Raw genomic sequence first — 17636 nt, forward strand, 5'->3', positions numbered from 1 at the left:
CCATGGTTTGTCGGGAGGTATTATTGTCACTTGGGGATTGGGGCGATGCAAGCTGGACTGCTTCAATGTCTGCAATCAGGAGGTATTGATGGTGATTTCAGAGGGAGATAGGAGGCCCTGGATCCTTTCAGGGGTGTATGCTAGTACCGAGTACAGGGATAGGAGGGTTTTGCGGGATGAAGCTTCTCAGGCAATCAGTTTGGGCTACCCAGTGTTGATGGCAGGGAACTTTAATTGTATTGTTGGTTCACAGGAGAAGATGGGGGGGAAACCTTTCTCCCAACTCAGAAAGTTCAAGGAGTTCCAAGACTTTCTCACTTCTAATGGATTGGTAGATCTGGGCTATTCGGGCCCTTGTTTCACTTGGTGCAATAATCAGCAGGGGCGGGCCCGAGTCTGGGAGAGATTAGACAGGGCTTGTGCTACAGCTGGGTGGGTCCAGTGCTATCCAGACTATCATGTTAGACACCTGCCCAGGATTGCTTCGGACCACAGCCCTTTGTTGGTGAGCATCGAGGCACATTTTCAGGTACGCCCCCCATTTAGATTTGAGAAGTTTTGGCTATGTTATCCTCGGTCCTGGGAGATGGTGAGGGAGGCTTGGAGTTCTCCGGTCAGGGGAGATGATATGTATCGGGTGTCCCGCAAGTTGGAGCTGACTAGGAGGCGGTTGTGGAGGTGGAACCGTGAGGAAGTGGGGAACATCTTTCGAAGGACGGAGGAGGAAGAGGAGGCCATTGCAAGGTTACAGTCTCAGGAGGCACAGAGGGGAGGGTTGGCGGAGGAGGAGTTGAGGGAGCTCAGATCGCACTTGGCAGCACATAATTCTCTTCTCAGGCAGCAGGAGACTTTATGGAGACAGAAATCCAGGGTGCAGTGGATTTTGGAAGGGGACCGGAACACTAGGTTCTTTCATCAGGCGACAGTGATCAGGAGGCACCAGAACAGGATCAGGGGCATCCTGGGGGAGGATGGGCAGAGGTCAGAGGATCCTGATACGATCCGGAGGGTGATGGAGGGATTCTTCAGAGCTCGGTGGACGGAGATGGCCGGGGATGGGAGCCGTGGTTTGATGCCGTCTCTGGGAGTCAGGGTGTTGGAGGAGGAGACTGATGCGCTGATTAGACCGGTATCGGAGAGGGAGATCAGAGAGGCCATGTGGTCCCTCGAGGGGGACAAGGCGCCTGGACCGGATGGATTTCCTCCTATGTTCTTTCGGAGGTACTGGATGATAGTGGGACAGGATGTGACGGCGGCCATTTTGCAGTTCATCAGTACAGCAGTGATGGCGCCAGATTGGCAGCGGACTTTCATCACCTTGATACCGAAGCGGCAGGATGCTTTTGAGCCGGGTCATTTTCGTCCGATTAGCCTGTGCACCACCTTGTACAAGGCTATGGCGAAGATACTTGCCGTTAGGTTGAGGGAGATCCTTCCGAGATTGATCAGTCCTGAGCAGGGGGCTTTTATTGGTGGGCGCAGTATTTCCGATAATGTTCTCATTGCACAGGAGTTTATGTTTGATCTTGGTAGGGCCACGATGAGGAGGAGCTTGATGGGTGTCAAGCTTGATATGGAGAGGGCCTACGATAGGATGCGTTGGGATTTTGTGCATCAGTCTCTGCTGGGGTTCGGATTTCATGATGTATGGATTCAGTGGATCATGGGATGTGTTAGGGCTCCGTCATTTGCCATCCTGGTAAATGGCACGCCATCTGGTTTCTTCGAGCCTTCGGGAGGGCTGCGACAGGGATGTCCCCTATCACCCCTGCTATTTATTATCTGTGCGGATGCTCTGTCTAGAGCATTGCGTCAGGCGGTGATTGCCCAGGAGTTGGAGGTGTACAGGCCAGCGGTTGGTGCCCCCCCGATTTCTCACTTACTGTTTGCTGACGATTGTCTGTTGCTAGCCCGGTCGTCGCGGCAGGACGCCCGGGTCATTGCCAGGATTCTTCGAGATTATTGTGATGCATCTGGCCAGCGGGTGAATTTTTCTAAGTCAGCAGTTTGTTTCAGTCCGAAGACCAAACGGACGGTGAGGCTTTCCATTATGGAGATATTAGGGGTGGGTGAGCAGGATGGCACTATGAGATATCTGGGAGTCCCGATCTCAGGCCGACGGCTGCGAGGTAGGGACTGCTGTTCGCTTGAGCTCAGCATCAGGCAGAGGTTGGAGGGCTGGCAGATGCACTCGCTGTCTATGATGGGCAGGATTACTTTGGTACGGTCCGTTCTTTCTTCGATCCCCATATATTTACTTTCCAATTGTTTCATTCCAGTGTCGGTTTTGAGGCCCATTGAGCAGCTTCTTAGAAACTTCATATGGGGAAGGCATGGAGGCAGAGGTGGCATCCATTTGTTAGCATGGGAGGTGGTGTGTCAGCCCACCAGGTTTGGGGGCCTGGGTGTGCAGTCCCTGTTGGCTAGGCGAGAGGTGTTGGCTGCCCGACATGTCGCGAGATTTGTTCTGGAGCCTAGCAGTATATGGTCCTCGTTGATGAGGGCGAAGTATGGGGTGTTGGTGCCTGGTGTGAGAGCCACTCGCTATCATTCTCCGGTGTGGAAGGAGATGTGTGCCAGGGCTATGCTGGTCCTTCAGGAGATCAGATGGGCTATTGGTGACGGTCGTTCTATTGATGTGTTGGAGGATTGCTGGGTGACTGCACAGCCGCTCAGCCGTCTGCCGACCTTGGTGGATTCGGGACGATTGGCGGGCCACACGGTTAGTGACCTGATGATCTCAGAGGAGGGCCGATGGAGGGAGGAGATGATTAGGGAGGTCTTTGGGGTGCATTTGGTGGAGATGGTTCTAGCCCTCCCGGTGCCAATTAGAGGGGAGCCTGACAGGTTAGTGTGGGCGCCGACGGGGCGATCGCAGGTGCGCGCCAGAGATCTACAGGCTTTGTTCAGGGGGGAGTCAGCTCGGCAGATAGAGGGAGGGTGGATTTGGAGGATGCGGATCCATCCGCGGGTGGCGCTCTTTTTTTGGAAGGTGGCCTGGGGCTGCCTTCCAACTAGGAGTGTGCTAGTCCGGCGGGGCATGCGGATCTTGCAGTGCTGCGAGGTGTGTACGGTCAGTGAGGAGACTATTGGGCACGTTCTTTTGCAGTGTCCCAGGGCTAGGGAGATTTGGAGGAGGTCACCAGTCCCTCTTCCCCGGTCGGTTGTGTCGGTACAGGATCTGCTGCAGCTGGTGAGAGATTCTTTCCGGCAGCCTAGTTCAGTGGAGGCAGGGGTTCTCAGAGCATATCTGGCCTACCACATTTGGTTGGATAGGAATGCGGTTTTGTTTGATGGCAGGAGGTCCTCGCCGAGGTTGGTGGTGGTTAGTGCAGTGCTTCAGGCTAGAGAGGTGATCTCATGCGCTGCTACGGGTTCTCTTGGGACGGCCGGGGACATCTGGGGCACTCGTTTCGCTATTACAGCGCCCAGGTTTGCTTTTGTCTCTTGGGTGCCCCCACCCCCTGGTTTTCTCAAGATGAATTTTGATGGCAGTGTGGCGGCAGATGGGAGGTCTGGAGGGGTTGGTTTTGTGATCAGAGACCACCGTGGCAGCTTGGTTGCAGCGGGGGGCCGTCATATACCAGGCCTTACGGTAGTTGGGGCAGAGCTTCAAGCTGCCTGGGAGGGGATTACCTATACGAGACGGGTGCTCGGTGCTGAGCGGGTGTACATTGAGGGAGATTCATCGACGGTGATCGAGTGGATTCGGAGTGCAGACCGGTATGGGGATGGCCACCCACTCATTTGCGATACCTGCAAGCTGGTTGCTGAGCTAGGCGAGCATCAGGTTGCACATGCTTTTCGGGAGGCGAACAGGGCTGCAGACTGGGTCGCCTCCTATGTTGCACGACATTCCGGAGAGTTCTTGTGGACATCCATAGCAGAGCTCCCGCCCCCTTTGTACTCTTTACTTTCTTTTGACTCGGCAGGATGTATTCTGGTTAGAGCAATATGAATTACCGTTTTCACCAAAAAAAAAAAAAAAAAAGCTTGTCACGAAGACATGTTCCAATAGGTAGCTGTTGCTCTTTAGACCTCATCTCTAAAGGCTTTACTTTGAGGAGGTCCAAGTTTTAAATCCTGAATATTGCTTAGAGAAAACAAAATAATTGCAGCATCAGTAAAAAGTCAAACATGAGGACAGGTTCTAATAGAAAGCTATTTTCCTGTTGCATCTCACCCTTAAAGGCTAAGGGCTTGCTCTTTAGGAGTTCCAGGTTTCAAACCATATGTGGTGCTCTTACAAATCATTACAGAGATGGACAAACAGATTTAATATCAAGGACAGCTCATTAACAAATAAAAAGCACACTGGAGATGGATATGTACAACTTGACCGGATAATGCAGTTAAACAACATTATAAAGATTGATTTTGTCGTGCAAATCATTCCCTCCCAACATCCTATTGATGACGGTTGCGGCTCTCTAGCCAGAAATTGAATCCTTAGGTGAATTTTCTGCTATCTGCAGTGATGAGACAGCTTGTTCTGCTATGAACCCTGCTGAGATATCTGCTCCTTGGCCTGTATTTTCATAGTAAGGTAATTGCAAATCTTTTACATGCACTGCAGGTGACAGCGACCGTCCACTCCCCAAGTAACTCCATGTGCACCAAGGGCTATATGAAGCAGATAACCATCCTGGTCCTTCAGCAGGATAATTTGCAATGCTCTGATATCCCAAGAAAAGGCCAGTGTTGCTGGAATGGTACAAAGAATCGAACCTCTTGGTGTTCTTCAGCATGACTTGACATGATGCATCTGCATCTTCCCCCAGAAGGACATGAAGAGCAACAGCTTCTGCTATTGCAGCACCTTCCTCATCTAGTCGATCCTGTTCTTTCTTCTTCTGTTTCTTCTTCTCCAGTTCAGATCGAATGGCTGCAGAAGTTGCAAGTGCTTTCTCTAGGCGCCTTTTTTTCTTCTCAGCTTGCTTCAAGCGATCAAGTTCATCTTTCACCTGCTTCTTCTTTTCCTTCGTCAGAACTTGGGGTGCCCGACCATGCGATGCTTTCTCCATGACTTTCAATCTCTTTAACTACTGACTCAGCTTATTATTTTCAAAAAAGAGTATATTCTATAACAAGAAGACAGAATCCAAGCAAACTTGTTCTTTCCAAATTTCTAACCTCTTCTTACGCTAATAGAACTATATGATATATACTATCATAGACCTACACCCGTTCAGGCCTGAAGGAATATCTCATCTTGCGAACAATGCAATCCCAGACAGACACGACAGGAGCAAGCAGAAGAGAGAGATGATAAACCTTGATTGATGCATCTGTTATAGCATTTTCCCCTAGCTTCTCAAAGCCCATGGAGCCACCCATAATAAGTGGATCACACTTAGTTCAGAATCTGATATTTGCAAAAAGCTCACACTGTTTGATCAAGCAGCTCAGGGGAAACTTACTGCAAATAAAGAAACGAAGGAAAAGAAATACATTGTCAAGATCTTCCGTGCGCATAAACTCTGCAACTTAGATTACAATCAGGAGGAGTTGAAAATTACACAGAAAGCTCAATTCTATCAGCACAACTGATATCCAGTCCTCATGGGATATAAAACCAACACAAAAGAATTCCTCTATACTATGTTTTTCAGGTTTAGAATGCTTTGACCCACAATTTGACCTACTTATCTTAAAGCTTGCTCTCAAAGTTAATGTCTCGGAAATATTAGAATATAATCCCAGTATCGTCATTTTCTTAATTGTTTTCTGTTGGGAACTTATTTTATTAATTTCTGTTGGAGTTGGCTCCTCTGGTAGCCTCTTCAGTGGTCTGAAGTGTCCCCATAGGCAATTTATTTAAGAGTTATGAAAGAATCCCAACATTATGAAATCCTTAGATTGGAAGAAAATTTCCCTTGGGAAAGTGGTTCATACAATGATGCTTGGGAAAAGCTTCTGCCATCCTGTAAAAACTTTAGCATGGTCAAATGATATCGAGCGTCTCAAGCATCCAATATATCAACAACCCAAAAACTCTGCACAAGACAATTTTGCATATGAAGGCATTCCAACTAAGAAATTTGACCAAGACTATATTAAAAAGCATGAATTAAGGCCTTTGGGTGATTGATCTATGAAATTTACACATAATGGAAATTAGCTCATCTGTTTATCAAGACTTTATATTATTTAGATTATGAGAATGGACAAAATTGGAAAAATATATAAATCTCTCATTCGGTAAGAATTCCATTCAAACTCAAATATTGGCCAGCCTAAGTGAGATCTCTTTCTTTCCTTTTCTTTTCCCCTTTTTCTGAGAACAATGGTGCGAGAACCAACAATTAGAATTAACTAGGTCAAACTCTTGGGAAACAATTTCAAAGGTTCAAATAAAAAAAAACTCCTCCCAAGTGGCCGAGGGATGCAACAGCTAGGTTGTAACACAGTTTTCAAATGACATCTTTTTTCCCCATTATCTCAACACTACTCTATGACAACCATTCCTCATTCTAATCCTCTCTCTACCCTAACCACCTTAAATGCCACGATTTTCTCCATCTCTCCTCCCCTTTCCATGCCACCCTCCTCTTATCACTCATAAGCACACCTCCTCTCAGTTACATTGTCATGCTTCTCTCTACTCTCTCCCACTTACATACTTAGCAATGCTATCTTTCCTTTTTGGAGAATATTAATTTTATGTTCCTGCAAAATAAATAACTCTACTATCACATTATCAATTTCTTGTTTCTTTGTTTTCCCCAAAAAACTTCATATTGTTTTTTACCAAAAAAAAAAATTATTGTTTCATTTGTTAAAATATAACTCCCTTCTTTACTTAGAGTTGTTCTTTTTATATAGAATACGGCATCATACAATTGGAACTTCAATTTGAAGTGTCCTGCTTGGTGCTTTTTTTGGAGTGTCTTGCAGAGGGCTCTTATGCATGCAGGAGACTCTTGGGTTCAAATAATGCACACTTGAAATGAAGTGTTATCACATTTTAACATAAATTTATCATGATTAGTTATCATTTGAAGTATTTTAACACATCCTAAGTAAGCTTAAATGCACCTAAAAAATAACTTAAAGACAACTTGCAACTCATGATTGTTCAAATGCTTTCTTTATTAGCCACCATATCTTTCTCCCTCCTTCCCCCTTTTAGTTTCTCTTTCAAATGTTTTTGCTTTTTAGTTTGTCCATTCTTTTATTCATTATTTGTTCAGTCAACATGTTTCTTAGTATTGTGTCATGTTCAAGTACCAAAAGCCTTGGCAATAAAAGATATTGAAAAGTGAAATGGCTATATAAAGCAGCCTGTACCCTCTCAACAATTTCATTGGGTAAACTTGATAATAGATTTAAGATTCAATGTTGTTAAGGATGCACCTAGGCACAACTCAATGCCCCACCTAGCTCAAGGAAAGGTAACTGCCAATTACCCTCAAAAAGCACACCTTACATATGCCTCAGGTGCTGAGGCACAAAATTTTGACGACGTGTGTTATGTGCATGTGATTGTGGATTGCTAAGAGTATTGTGCACACACATTGTATGCTATGATGAATGTGCGTGGGTGTGGCTAAAGTCATTTAGATGCCTGTATCAGTTGTATGTCTTTGTTTGTGTGTTTCCTTTGTTTTTGTCACACACACATATACGTATATACATGATATACAAGTACATATAACATGTATACATATATATCCATATATATAAGAACATAAGTACACATAGGCATATCAGTACATTGATATCTCTGCGTATATATACATACAGATAGATCTACATCTTAAATAGTATAAAAGCACAAACAAATTCTGTCAAGAGATCATTGTGGCCTTTAGATTTAGTTTGAATCATCTCATTCTTTTAAATCATATTTCAACATTTTTTTTATATATTATCAGAACTCTATTATCCTCTTAATACCGGAGGACATTAAAAAGGCTTCCATCAACAACACCAGTCGTTAGGAAGATAACTTTTATAGTAATATTATAGGAGTCAGGACTCATGATCCCTATCCTAACATCCCTGTCACAATTCTACGAGTCCGTGACTCCACGCCTTTGCCTCTCTCCCTCTCCTGCTATCCCATAAACATTCCTCACATGGTAGGATTGGTAGATTTTTTATTCTGTATAATTTTTGGTATCCAACTTGAATAGAATTTGAGTACTTGAGTAGTTTTTGTAATGATATGGGACATTCGCTAAAAATTCAAATAGGATTTAAACTTCAGGTTGTTTTCTGTTTTTCAGGTAGAACGGAAGAAATCACTTCATCAATTTCCATATTAGCAGTAGCAAGGGACTCCAGATCCAAGGTAAGGGTGCAATGGAGTTGAGTTTAAGCACAACTCAGATCAAGCTTGGTTTGAAATTAATTTTGTGTATAAACTTTGAGATCAAACTTGATTTGTTGTCCCTATTTCGAGCTTAATTTCAAAATGACCTGGACATGACCTAATTGATTGGCAGGATAATCCTGAATAAGCTTGAATCCATTCAAGCTTGAAGAAGCCCATTCCAATGTCGAATCCAAGATCGATTCCAAGCTTCATTCTAGCCTAAAATAACATTTAATTGATTCAAAAAAATAAAAAAATGTACTTATTAAAGCTTTAATCCAACAATTCATTGTACATATGTCCTTATATACATGTATATAATATATAATAATACATTTGAGCCTTTTCAAGCTGAGCCTTATCGAACTTGTCAATCTTTGGCTTTGCTTGAAATTAATTTCTAGCATTTTTGTTGGTTCAAGTTTGGCTCATTTAGCTTCGAGCCAAGCTTGATTCCAGCTTTCAAGTTAGGCTTGAGCCGAGCTCAAGCTCATTCATTTCATTTGGTAGCACTATCCAAAGGCTCGGCTCAAGCTCACTCATTTCATTTGGTAGCACTATCCAAAGGTAAACACAACTGTCACTGCTGGACTAACTCAGCTAGGCTCGAGCTCTCTTGGTTCATTTGGTAGTCCTATCCAAAGGTTAGCACAACTGTCACTGCTGAAACCATCAGCATTGGTACCATTCCAGCTAGCCAATCTGCGGGTTGATTTACTTCTTTGCAAATATGTGATACATAGAATTTGTTAAAAGGATCACTTAGGTTCGATATGATTTGCCATCTAATCTTAACTAAAGATCCTTGGTGTGTACAAAAAATTTCTTAAATTAGCATGCCTTAGACACATACGATAGATGGAGACAAGTTTTCCTTCAAGTTATCCATAAATACAGAACATTTTCTTATATATAAAATATTATATAATGTTTTCAAAGTTTGATGTCACTATATGTTGTTAAATATGGAAATGAAGATGCATGATTAAGCAATATTTCCATATCTTTCCTGAATTAATTATTGTTTCTATTATCCCTGTTTGTTTCAAACATTTACAGTTATGTAAAGACATGATGATATTCGAGCAGTGACTGCTAAATATTGCTAAAACCAATATATCAAGCCAGATGTTGGAGTTTTCATATATAAACTTGAATAAGATGATCTTATCAGTCCAAACAAAATTTGAAAATTCTATACAAAGTTGGATAAGATGGTTCTCAAATCATGGTTTTGATGGTTCTAGTGGGACTCAACATCGCATTCTCCTTTCCTACATCACATATTTAAAGGATCTAAATGCATTCTTCATCAATTCACACTCTAATTATGCGACATGCATTTACAAGAATAGAAGCTGCATCGTGTGCCTTGGGAGGAGATCATTACTTGGCGAGCAAGATCTCCTCTGCCGGCAACAACTTTGGACGAATCACAGTATGCCAGCCCAACCTTTTTGCCATAAACGCAAATTACTGCCACGCCATCCATTTGAATACCGTCTTTCTAGTAGTTAGAGAATGCACCGCAACACCTTCCGTTCCAAGTATGATAGGTTACTTGCAAGCCATCAAATATGTTAAATAGAAGAAGCCCTAGCTTCTTTTCTTTTTTTTTTTTATGCACCCAAACCCTAATTTAGATCCTGAAACCCTTATTCACCCTCTGCAAACCTAACCTTCAGCTGCCGTGGGTTCAAATTGCTAGAAGCTCTAATTCTATCGAGAGTTCAGGAAATAACGATCCAGATCAAACGGAAAAGTAAAAAATGAAGTTGAGAAATCTGAAGATGACATCGAATGAGAAAAGGACGACGAATTCACAGTGTTGTCGTACCTTAAGAAATCGAGGAAAAATTGGACGGAATTAGACCTCCTCCATCTTCATATCGTACAGTAACTAAGAAGAAAAGATTGAGAAAGAAAAATTGGGGATCGAGTGGATATGGAATTTTACGCGTCCAGTGTTCGGATCGACGCCGAACCAAATTCCAGAGGGAGAGCGAAGGGCGGGGGTGAGCGGGAGTTACAGTCATTACTGCCGTGGAGGATTGAAACCGACCGCACGCGAAGGGCGTGATCGATGACCGGGGCTGGAAGTCACGACTCAGCGAGCAGCATCGAGCACGTGCAGGCTCACATGTATTGTTGTAGGGGCGATTGAAAGCCCAAAGCAAGGGATATTGCCCAGTGCTGACTCACCGAAGAAGGGGTTACGTATTCCATTGAGAACAACGCAAGCAAGGATGAACTTTGAATCATCAATAAAGTGGATACGATGCAAATGGCTTGGTGAGGACGAAGAAGTGGCATCTTCTTAATTAAGACTTGATATGCGAACAGAGATCAAATGGCTCCTCGTATTATTTTATTACGTGATGAAATATTATTTCGTATGCTTCATGCACCATGAAGCGGTGTAGGATATTCTTTGCTAGGATGCAAGAGTGAAGGTTATTTGATATGGATGCAATTCAAGCATCAAGTTTATAGAACTTTTTCCACACTTTTCAATTTCATATATTGTTTTCATCTTCTAGTGATTCTAAATATAAAGACGATTGGTACAGGCAGTGGAGATCACTCATGCAAGCTTGGCAATGGATTCTTGATAGCTTGGGGCACTTGGGCCCCCTTTGTTTGAGTAGTGTCTCGTACGGTATTTTTTACCTGAGAGCTCCACCCCTGAGTTTCCTAAAGGTCAACTTCAGTAGATATGTGTTGAACGACGGTAGAAAAGAAGGTGCTGGTTTCGTCATTAAGGGCCCGAATTTTAGAATAGTGGCTGTTGGTGACTGCCAGATCTTCGATACCTTAGTTTATGAAGCAAAACTGCGGGCGGCATGGGCCGCCCTAAGCCATGCTCGGCGTGTGCTACAGGCCAACTCGATCATATTGGACGGTGACCGTGATTAGTGGGATCCAAGATGGCCCAAGTGGCGGTGGAGGGCGACACTCTCTGCTTCGAGATATTTGGGCTATGACGAATGATGGTGTGACCTTTCAGGCTAAGCATGTATTCAAAGAGACTAATGGGGCTGTGAACTGGGTGACTTCTTATATGGCCAGTCATTCTGGAGGTATTCTATGAATTAAAGAGGGAAAGCTGCCTAAAACACTCCGAGACTTATTGTTTTCTGATTTTATTGGATGTATCCATACTCTAAATGTATGAATCATCCATTTTAGCAATATATATATATATATATATATATATATATATATATATATATATATATATATATAAAGACGATTTGCATTGTAAGTTTCTTAATATTTTAGCTTCTCAATCTCGCATTAGTCAAACGGGTATTTAATTTATCCCTATTTTTGTTCATCTCTTCACCAAGGCTACTTAAGATTAAACTAGCTTTTTTCCTATGTCAAGTTGTGAGAACTATATGATATTGTAAGTTAATACCATTTTGAGCTTCGTTGATTTTCACTTACAAAGCCATACCATCAATCCGTATACAAATAAATAGTCACAATCATTTTCTAGAAGAAACTCCTTATTTTGTGAGAGTAAACATGTTTTCTATTTCTTTGAGAATATTAGGTTGAATTTTCAATGTAAAGATCATCTCCGTGATCCTTTCTAGTTAGCTTTATAAAGTAATCAATTTTTCTGGTATTGAGAAAAAAAATGTAACCAATTTTTCAAAAAGATTTCTTTTCAATTATCTGCTATATACTGTAAGTGGATCAGTAGGAAAATATGAATATTGGAACTTTCTGTTATCAAAAATTTGTTGCATCTTGTGTTAGCCATATATCACCTAAATAAACAAATAAATCTAATAATTGCAATTAATAGAAAATCTTAAACAAAATAATATATATATATTTTATTCGGGGTCAGAATAAATCTATTTTATATAAAAAAATCTATTCTAGCATAAAATAAATCTATTCATTTAATAAATTCAAATTATAAAATTGCAAATCCTACAAATCTACTAATATTAAATTTAAAACAAAAGTTAGAGGAAATAGCCTGATTGAAGGTAGGTCGAAGCGCGTAGACGCTGTCCCAAAGAAGTGTTTGCTTTCACGTACGGATCTCCTGGCAATCCTCCTCAGAGATACGAGGATCCTAAACATATTCTTCGGTACGTCTCGAAAGAAGCCAAATCAAATCTGATCGGACTTGCAGTTCCAGCGAAGAACGAAATAAAAAAGATAAAATAAACAGAATAGAATTGCAAAAATAAAAATCAGAAGTGGCTAAGAGGAAGAATTTTTCTCCAGATTTTTTTGATATTTTTCTTTAATTTTTCATGTCCCGAATGGGATGAAATTGAGGGGTATATATAAGGGCATTGGTTAGGGGCTTTTTGGTCATTTTTACGGACTCATCCGCGTCTTCCGTGGTAATTATGTGGAGGAAAACTGCAACGGGCGCCTGCTGGCGCCTGCTAGCTATTGCGCACGTGGCCCGAGAATGGCCGCGTGCGCATTTAATTTTTCCAACAATCTTCCACAAAAATTAATTTTTTTAAATAATTTTAAAATCAAAATAAAATGCTCGATATCTTATATTATGTAATAGGTGTAGCTATCTTTCGGTTTGAACATTCACTTAGTAACAATTAATTACGTACGTGGAGCCAAGGTGGTATTAACCTTGAACCTTGGTTCATGACTTAGATTAAATCAAAAGCACACATAATATGGCCCGATCTAGATTCTAAGCGGGTTGCGCTAATATGGCCATGCGCAGGTATCTTTCACGTGCTTTTTAGAAAATCGCCCATTTTCCATAATTGTGGCCTCACGACTGCACATATAGGTGAGTCATAATGAGGAAGCTAGCAAGGAAGCTCCTGCATCTTGGGTCTCAGACTTATTAAGGCTCCTGCACAAACGAACTCATCCTACCGCTTGCTTTTATAAGCACTAGCGCCATAGGGATGAGGAAAATATAAAATAGTGCTCATCTTAGTCACACTCTGATTTGTTTCTATCCATTTAACCTTTTAAGGTTGGGTTCCCACCGTTGTGATCTATCTTTATGGGCTAAGCCCCATTCCCTCGACGACTCTAGAACTACTGTTCTAGACAAACCTTTTGTAAGCTGATCAACTAAATTATTTTCTAATTTTATAAAATTTAAAGCAATAATGTTATTTTTCAATTTATATCTTAATGATTTATGACGCATTTTTAAGTGTCTGTTCATTTTTAAATTGGCATTTTCTTGGTTGCACTTATCTATTACATATTTACAGTCACAATGTAAGGAGACATGTGGTAAAGGTGATTCATTTATAGGAAAGTCTATTAGTAGATCTCTGAGCCACTCAGCCTCAGTGCTAGTGGTGTCTAAAGCTATCAGTTCAGACTCTATGGGACTCCTAGATATCAAGGTTTGTTTGGTGAATTTTCAAGACACAACAGCATCTCTTAGGAAAAAGATATATCCTGTGGTGGATTTAACATCTAAGGTATCGCTGATCTAGTTGGCATCACTATAACCTTCCAAAACAGCATGAAACACACTAAAGTGTAAACTATAGGACTTAGTATCCTTAAGATACCTAAGGATCCTCTCTAATGCTGTCCAGTGATCTCTATTTGGATTAACCGTATATCTGCTAAATCTATTCACATCATATGCTATGTCTGGCCGGATGAAGTTTGCTAAGAATCCTAGTGAGCCTATGATTTGAGCATATACTAGGAGTTCCTAAGTTCTTCTTAAGGTGTGTAGAGAGATCAAAGGGAGTAGAAATAGGCTGACAATCAATATAATTAAATTTATCGAGAATCTTATCAACATAATGACTTTGGGATAACTTAATACTATTTGCACTTCTAATTGTTTTGATATTCAAAATTAAGTCAGCTTGTCTCAAGTCTTTCATATCAAACTTATTACTTAAGAATTGCTTTACTTCATCAACTATCTGAAGATCTGTCCCAAAGATCAATATCATCTATATAGAAGCACAAGATCCCAAGTTTATTTCCAACTCTCTTATGGTATACACATTCGTCTGTACTATTGATTTCAAATCCAAATGTCAGTATGGTTTTATCAAATTTCAAGTGCCATTGCTTGGGTTCTTGTTTAAGGCAATAGAGAGATCTGATTAATCTACAAACTTTATTTTCTTGGCCTGGGATTATAAATCCCTCTAGCTGGTCCATATAAATTTCTTCATTTAAGTCTCCATTTAGAAAAACTATTTTCACATTCATCTGATGAATCACTAATCTATGGATGGAGGCTAATGCTATCAGGATCCTAATAGTAGTAATCCTAACTGCATGTGCATAAACATCAAAGAAATCTACCCCAACTCTCTGAGTAAAATTCTTGGCAACTAATCTAGCCTTAATTTATCTACAGACCCATCAGGCCTAAGTTTCTTCTTAAAGATTCATTTGCGCTCTATAGTTTTACAGCCAGAAGGAAGATCAGTCAGTTTTCAAGTATGATTTTGGATAATTGACTGCATCTCATTATCCACAGCTTCTCTCCAAAAAGGTAAATCCAAGGATTTCATTGCATCATCAAAAGTAGTTGGAGAGTCCTCTATAAGAAAGATATAGAAATCATCTCCAAATATTTTCTCTACCATGGTTCTCTTACTTCTCCTAGGTTCTGCTTCTACTTCTATTTCACTTGTCCTTATTCTACTAGAGCTACTAGCTATACTACTATCTACTCTAGTCCTAAGTGAATATGTGTCTTCAAAATATGTTGCATCTCTGACTTCTATGATAGTATTATTACTAATATCACTTTCTTCTGAATTAATCACCAGAAATTTATTGGCATTACTATTGGCTGCATATCCTGTGAATATGGCATCCACTATTTTAGGCCCTATTTTGTTTCTCTTAAAATCGGGTATTTGCACTTTTGCCAAGCATCCCTACACTTTCAAATAGTTAAGATTAGGTTTTCTATGTTTTCAAACTTCATATGGGGCTAGATCATTATTTTTAGAGGAAATTCTATTGAGGATATAACAGGCTGAAATTAGAGCTTCCCCCATAAATTTTCTGGTACTCCTGAGCTTATAAGCATTGAGTTAACCATATCTATTAAAGTCCCATTCTTTCTTTCTGCCACTCTATTTGATTGGAAAAAATAGGGAGTAGTCACTTCATGAATGATTCCATGATCTTCATAAAATTGAGTTATCTCATTAGATGTATATTCACCTCCCCTATTTGATCTAAGAATTTTAATTTTCTTTTTCTGTTGGTTCTCAAATTTGATCTTAAAAATCTTAAATTTGCTGAGCATCTCGTCCTTGATTTTAATTAGGTAGATGTAACAGAACTTGGACATATTATCTATGAAGGTCACAAAGTATGTGTTACCTCTCCTAGAGGTTCTGCCAGAGTCACAAACATCACTATGGATCAACTCTAATAGATCTGAATCCCTATTAACAGATTTAAAAGGCTTCCTAGGGAGTTTGGCTTCTACACAAATTTCACATTTCTCATGTTTTTTAAGATCGCTTTTTGGTATTAAATTTAGATTCATTAATTATTTTATTGTATTATAATTTACATAACCTAATCTACTATGCCAAATAGAAGAAGGTTATATTCATAATCAAATAATTTTTATTTATTAAACGAATTATTATATTCAACTTAAACAATCCTTCACTTAGAAATCCTTTTCTAATAAACATTACACCATAAGAAATTACAACTTTATTAGACTCAAAAATAAGACGATAGCCTTGCTGGACAAGCAAGGAACCACTAATTAGGTTTCTCCTAACAACCGGAACATGTTGGACGCCGTGCAGGGACAAAACTTTTTCAGAAGTAAGCTTTAAGTCTACACGTCCCAATCCTAGCACACGCGCCTTCGAGCTATTTGCCATGATCACAGCTCCTCCACTTGAGACCTCGTAAGAAAAAAATCAGGAGCGATCTGAACAAATGTGAATACCAACTCCGGTATCAATCCACCAATCAAGTGTTTGTAAAATTATGTTAACTTCAGGAGTGAAGGAAACAAACCTGAAAACAGTCTCAGAGGAGCCAGCGCTGGAACTTACCATGTTAACTTAAGCACTGGTTGTGTGTGGACCTTTCTTCTTAGATTGAAGAGGTGCAGTCTTCTTATAGAAGCACTGGAGAGCCAAATGGTTGGTCCGACCACACACATAATAGAAACGAACACCACCTTTCTCTTTCTTCTTCTTCTGCTCCTGGGATTGGATTGGTTTCCTATTGTGGTGGTTAGAGTTTCTAGGGTGGTAGAGTTTCTTTTTGTAATGCTTATTTTTGAAGGTCGGTTCTAATTTTTTCTAGTTGGGGCCTCTACATTATAAGCATCATTCTTGTTTCTAGTAGAGGTTTTACTTCTGAGCCTGTGCTGCTCTTCAATCTTAATGGAGTTCAAAACTTGGGTTAAGGTGAGACTTCTTTGGGTATGGCTCAGAGTCTTAACAAAATCAGATTAGAAATTAGATAGTTTATCTATCAGATAGGCTACCTGGAATGATTCATTCAAATTGGTTCCATTAGCCCTAAGCTGGTGGATCAGGATTTCAAAATCATGGATTTAGTCATTTATTGGCTTTGAGTCCACCATCCTAAAGTTATTGAAGTCGGAAGTCTTGAACCTCTTTACCGCAGCATCATCAAGACCATATTTGCAATCTAGGGTGTTCCAAAGTTCTTTGGCACTCTTGGCTGTGTAATAAATGTCATACAGCCTTTCAGAAAGGGCACCTAGGATTCTATGGATGCAATAATAGTCTATCTCATCAGGTGTCCTAGAGGATGTGCTGGTGGACGCAGAAGGTTCAGTTCAGAAGGAGGATGAACTCTAATTTGGGTTTGGATTTTGGCGAGTAGCAGGTCATAGTGGTGAGCCAAAGTTATGGCTGGACCCGTTATCAACTTCAGTAATGCTCTCACCTATGGCTGAGATCAATCCTGATGTGATGAGTCAGAACTGCATTTGGTGCTGCCACCTCCTAAAGTTATAGCTATCAAATTTTTCAGGTTTAGCATTAAAGTGATCACTAGTGTTAGAGGCCATAGGTTCAAAGTTATAGCAAATAGTCAGAAATCTGATTAAAGGCAAAAAATTTATGTCAAAAGATTGCACTAAAATTTGTATTGAATTTTGAATGTTTAGTTGATATATCCAAAAAATAATAGCCAGATCCTCCAGATCGGTGGTGGAGCACTAGGCTCATTTAAGTATCAGCCTTTCTTAGGCACGTATGTCTTTTTAACAAGTTTTTCTTTGACACTATTAATTAGTGGATATAATCACTAGAAATAACATAAATTAAATTTTTATAAAAGCCTAAGTGCAAACTTA

At 40.6% G+C, this 17636-nt stretch overlaps 2 protein-coding genes across 2 annotated transcripts; one reads left to right on the forward strand and one right to left on the reverse strand.

Annotated features, from left to right (window-relative positions):
* The first annotated feature begins 88 nt into the window (after positions 1–88).
* LOC120110931 lies at positions 89–3958 on the forward strand. The gene is made up of 2 exons (XM_039126975.1): positions 89–3432; positions 3496–3958. The coding sequence occupies exons 1-2, from the start codon at positions 89–91 to the stop codon at positions 3956–3958; spliced, it is 3807 nt and encodes a 1268-aa protein (XP_038982903.1).
* Positions 3959–4146: 188 nt separating this feature from the next.
* Positions 4147–10496, reverse strand: LOC103721630. Its single transcript, XM_008811900.4, has 2 exons — positions 10158–10496; positions 4147–5419 (listed from the first exon to the last, which is right to left on the reverse strand). The coding sequence occupies exon 2, from the start codon at positions 5022–5024 to the stop codon at positions 4431–4433; it is 594 nt and encodes a 197-aa protein (XP_008810122.2). The 5' UTR covers positions 5025–5419; positions 10158–10496; the 3' UTR covers positions 4147–4430.
* Positions 10497–17636: the final 7140 nt, after the last annotated feature.

Source organism: Phoenix dactylifera, chromosome 5, assembly GCF_009389715.1.
Source record: "Phoenix dactylifera cultivar Barhee BC4 chromosome 5, palm_55x_up_171113_PBpolish2nd_filt_p, whole genome shotgun sequence".
NCBI classification, from domain to species: domain Eukaryota; kingdom Viridiplantae; phylum Streptophyta; class Magnoliopsida; order Arecales; family Arecaceae; genus Phoenix; species Phoenix dactylifera.

What these genes read in the sequence shown, in the direction of transcription:
- LOC103721630 (XM_008811900.4), bottom strand. Translation starts at nt 5,024, where the DNA reads ATGGAGAAAGCATCGCATGGTCGGGCACCCCAAGTTCTGACGAAGGAA.
- LOC120110931 (XM_039126975.1), top strand. Translation starts at nt 89, where the DNA reads ATGGTGATTTCAGAGGGAGATAGGAGGCCCTGGATCCTTTCAGGGGTG. An exon ending in TTCGCTATTACAGCGCCCAG is followed by an intron (nt 3,433 to 3,495) that starts GTTTGCTTTTGT and finishes TTTTGATGGCAG; the next exon opens with TGTGGCGGCAGATGGGAGGT.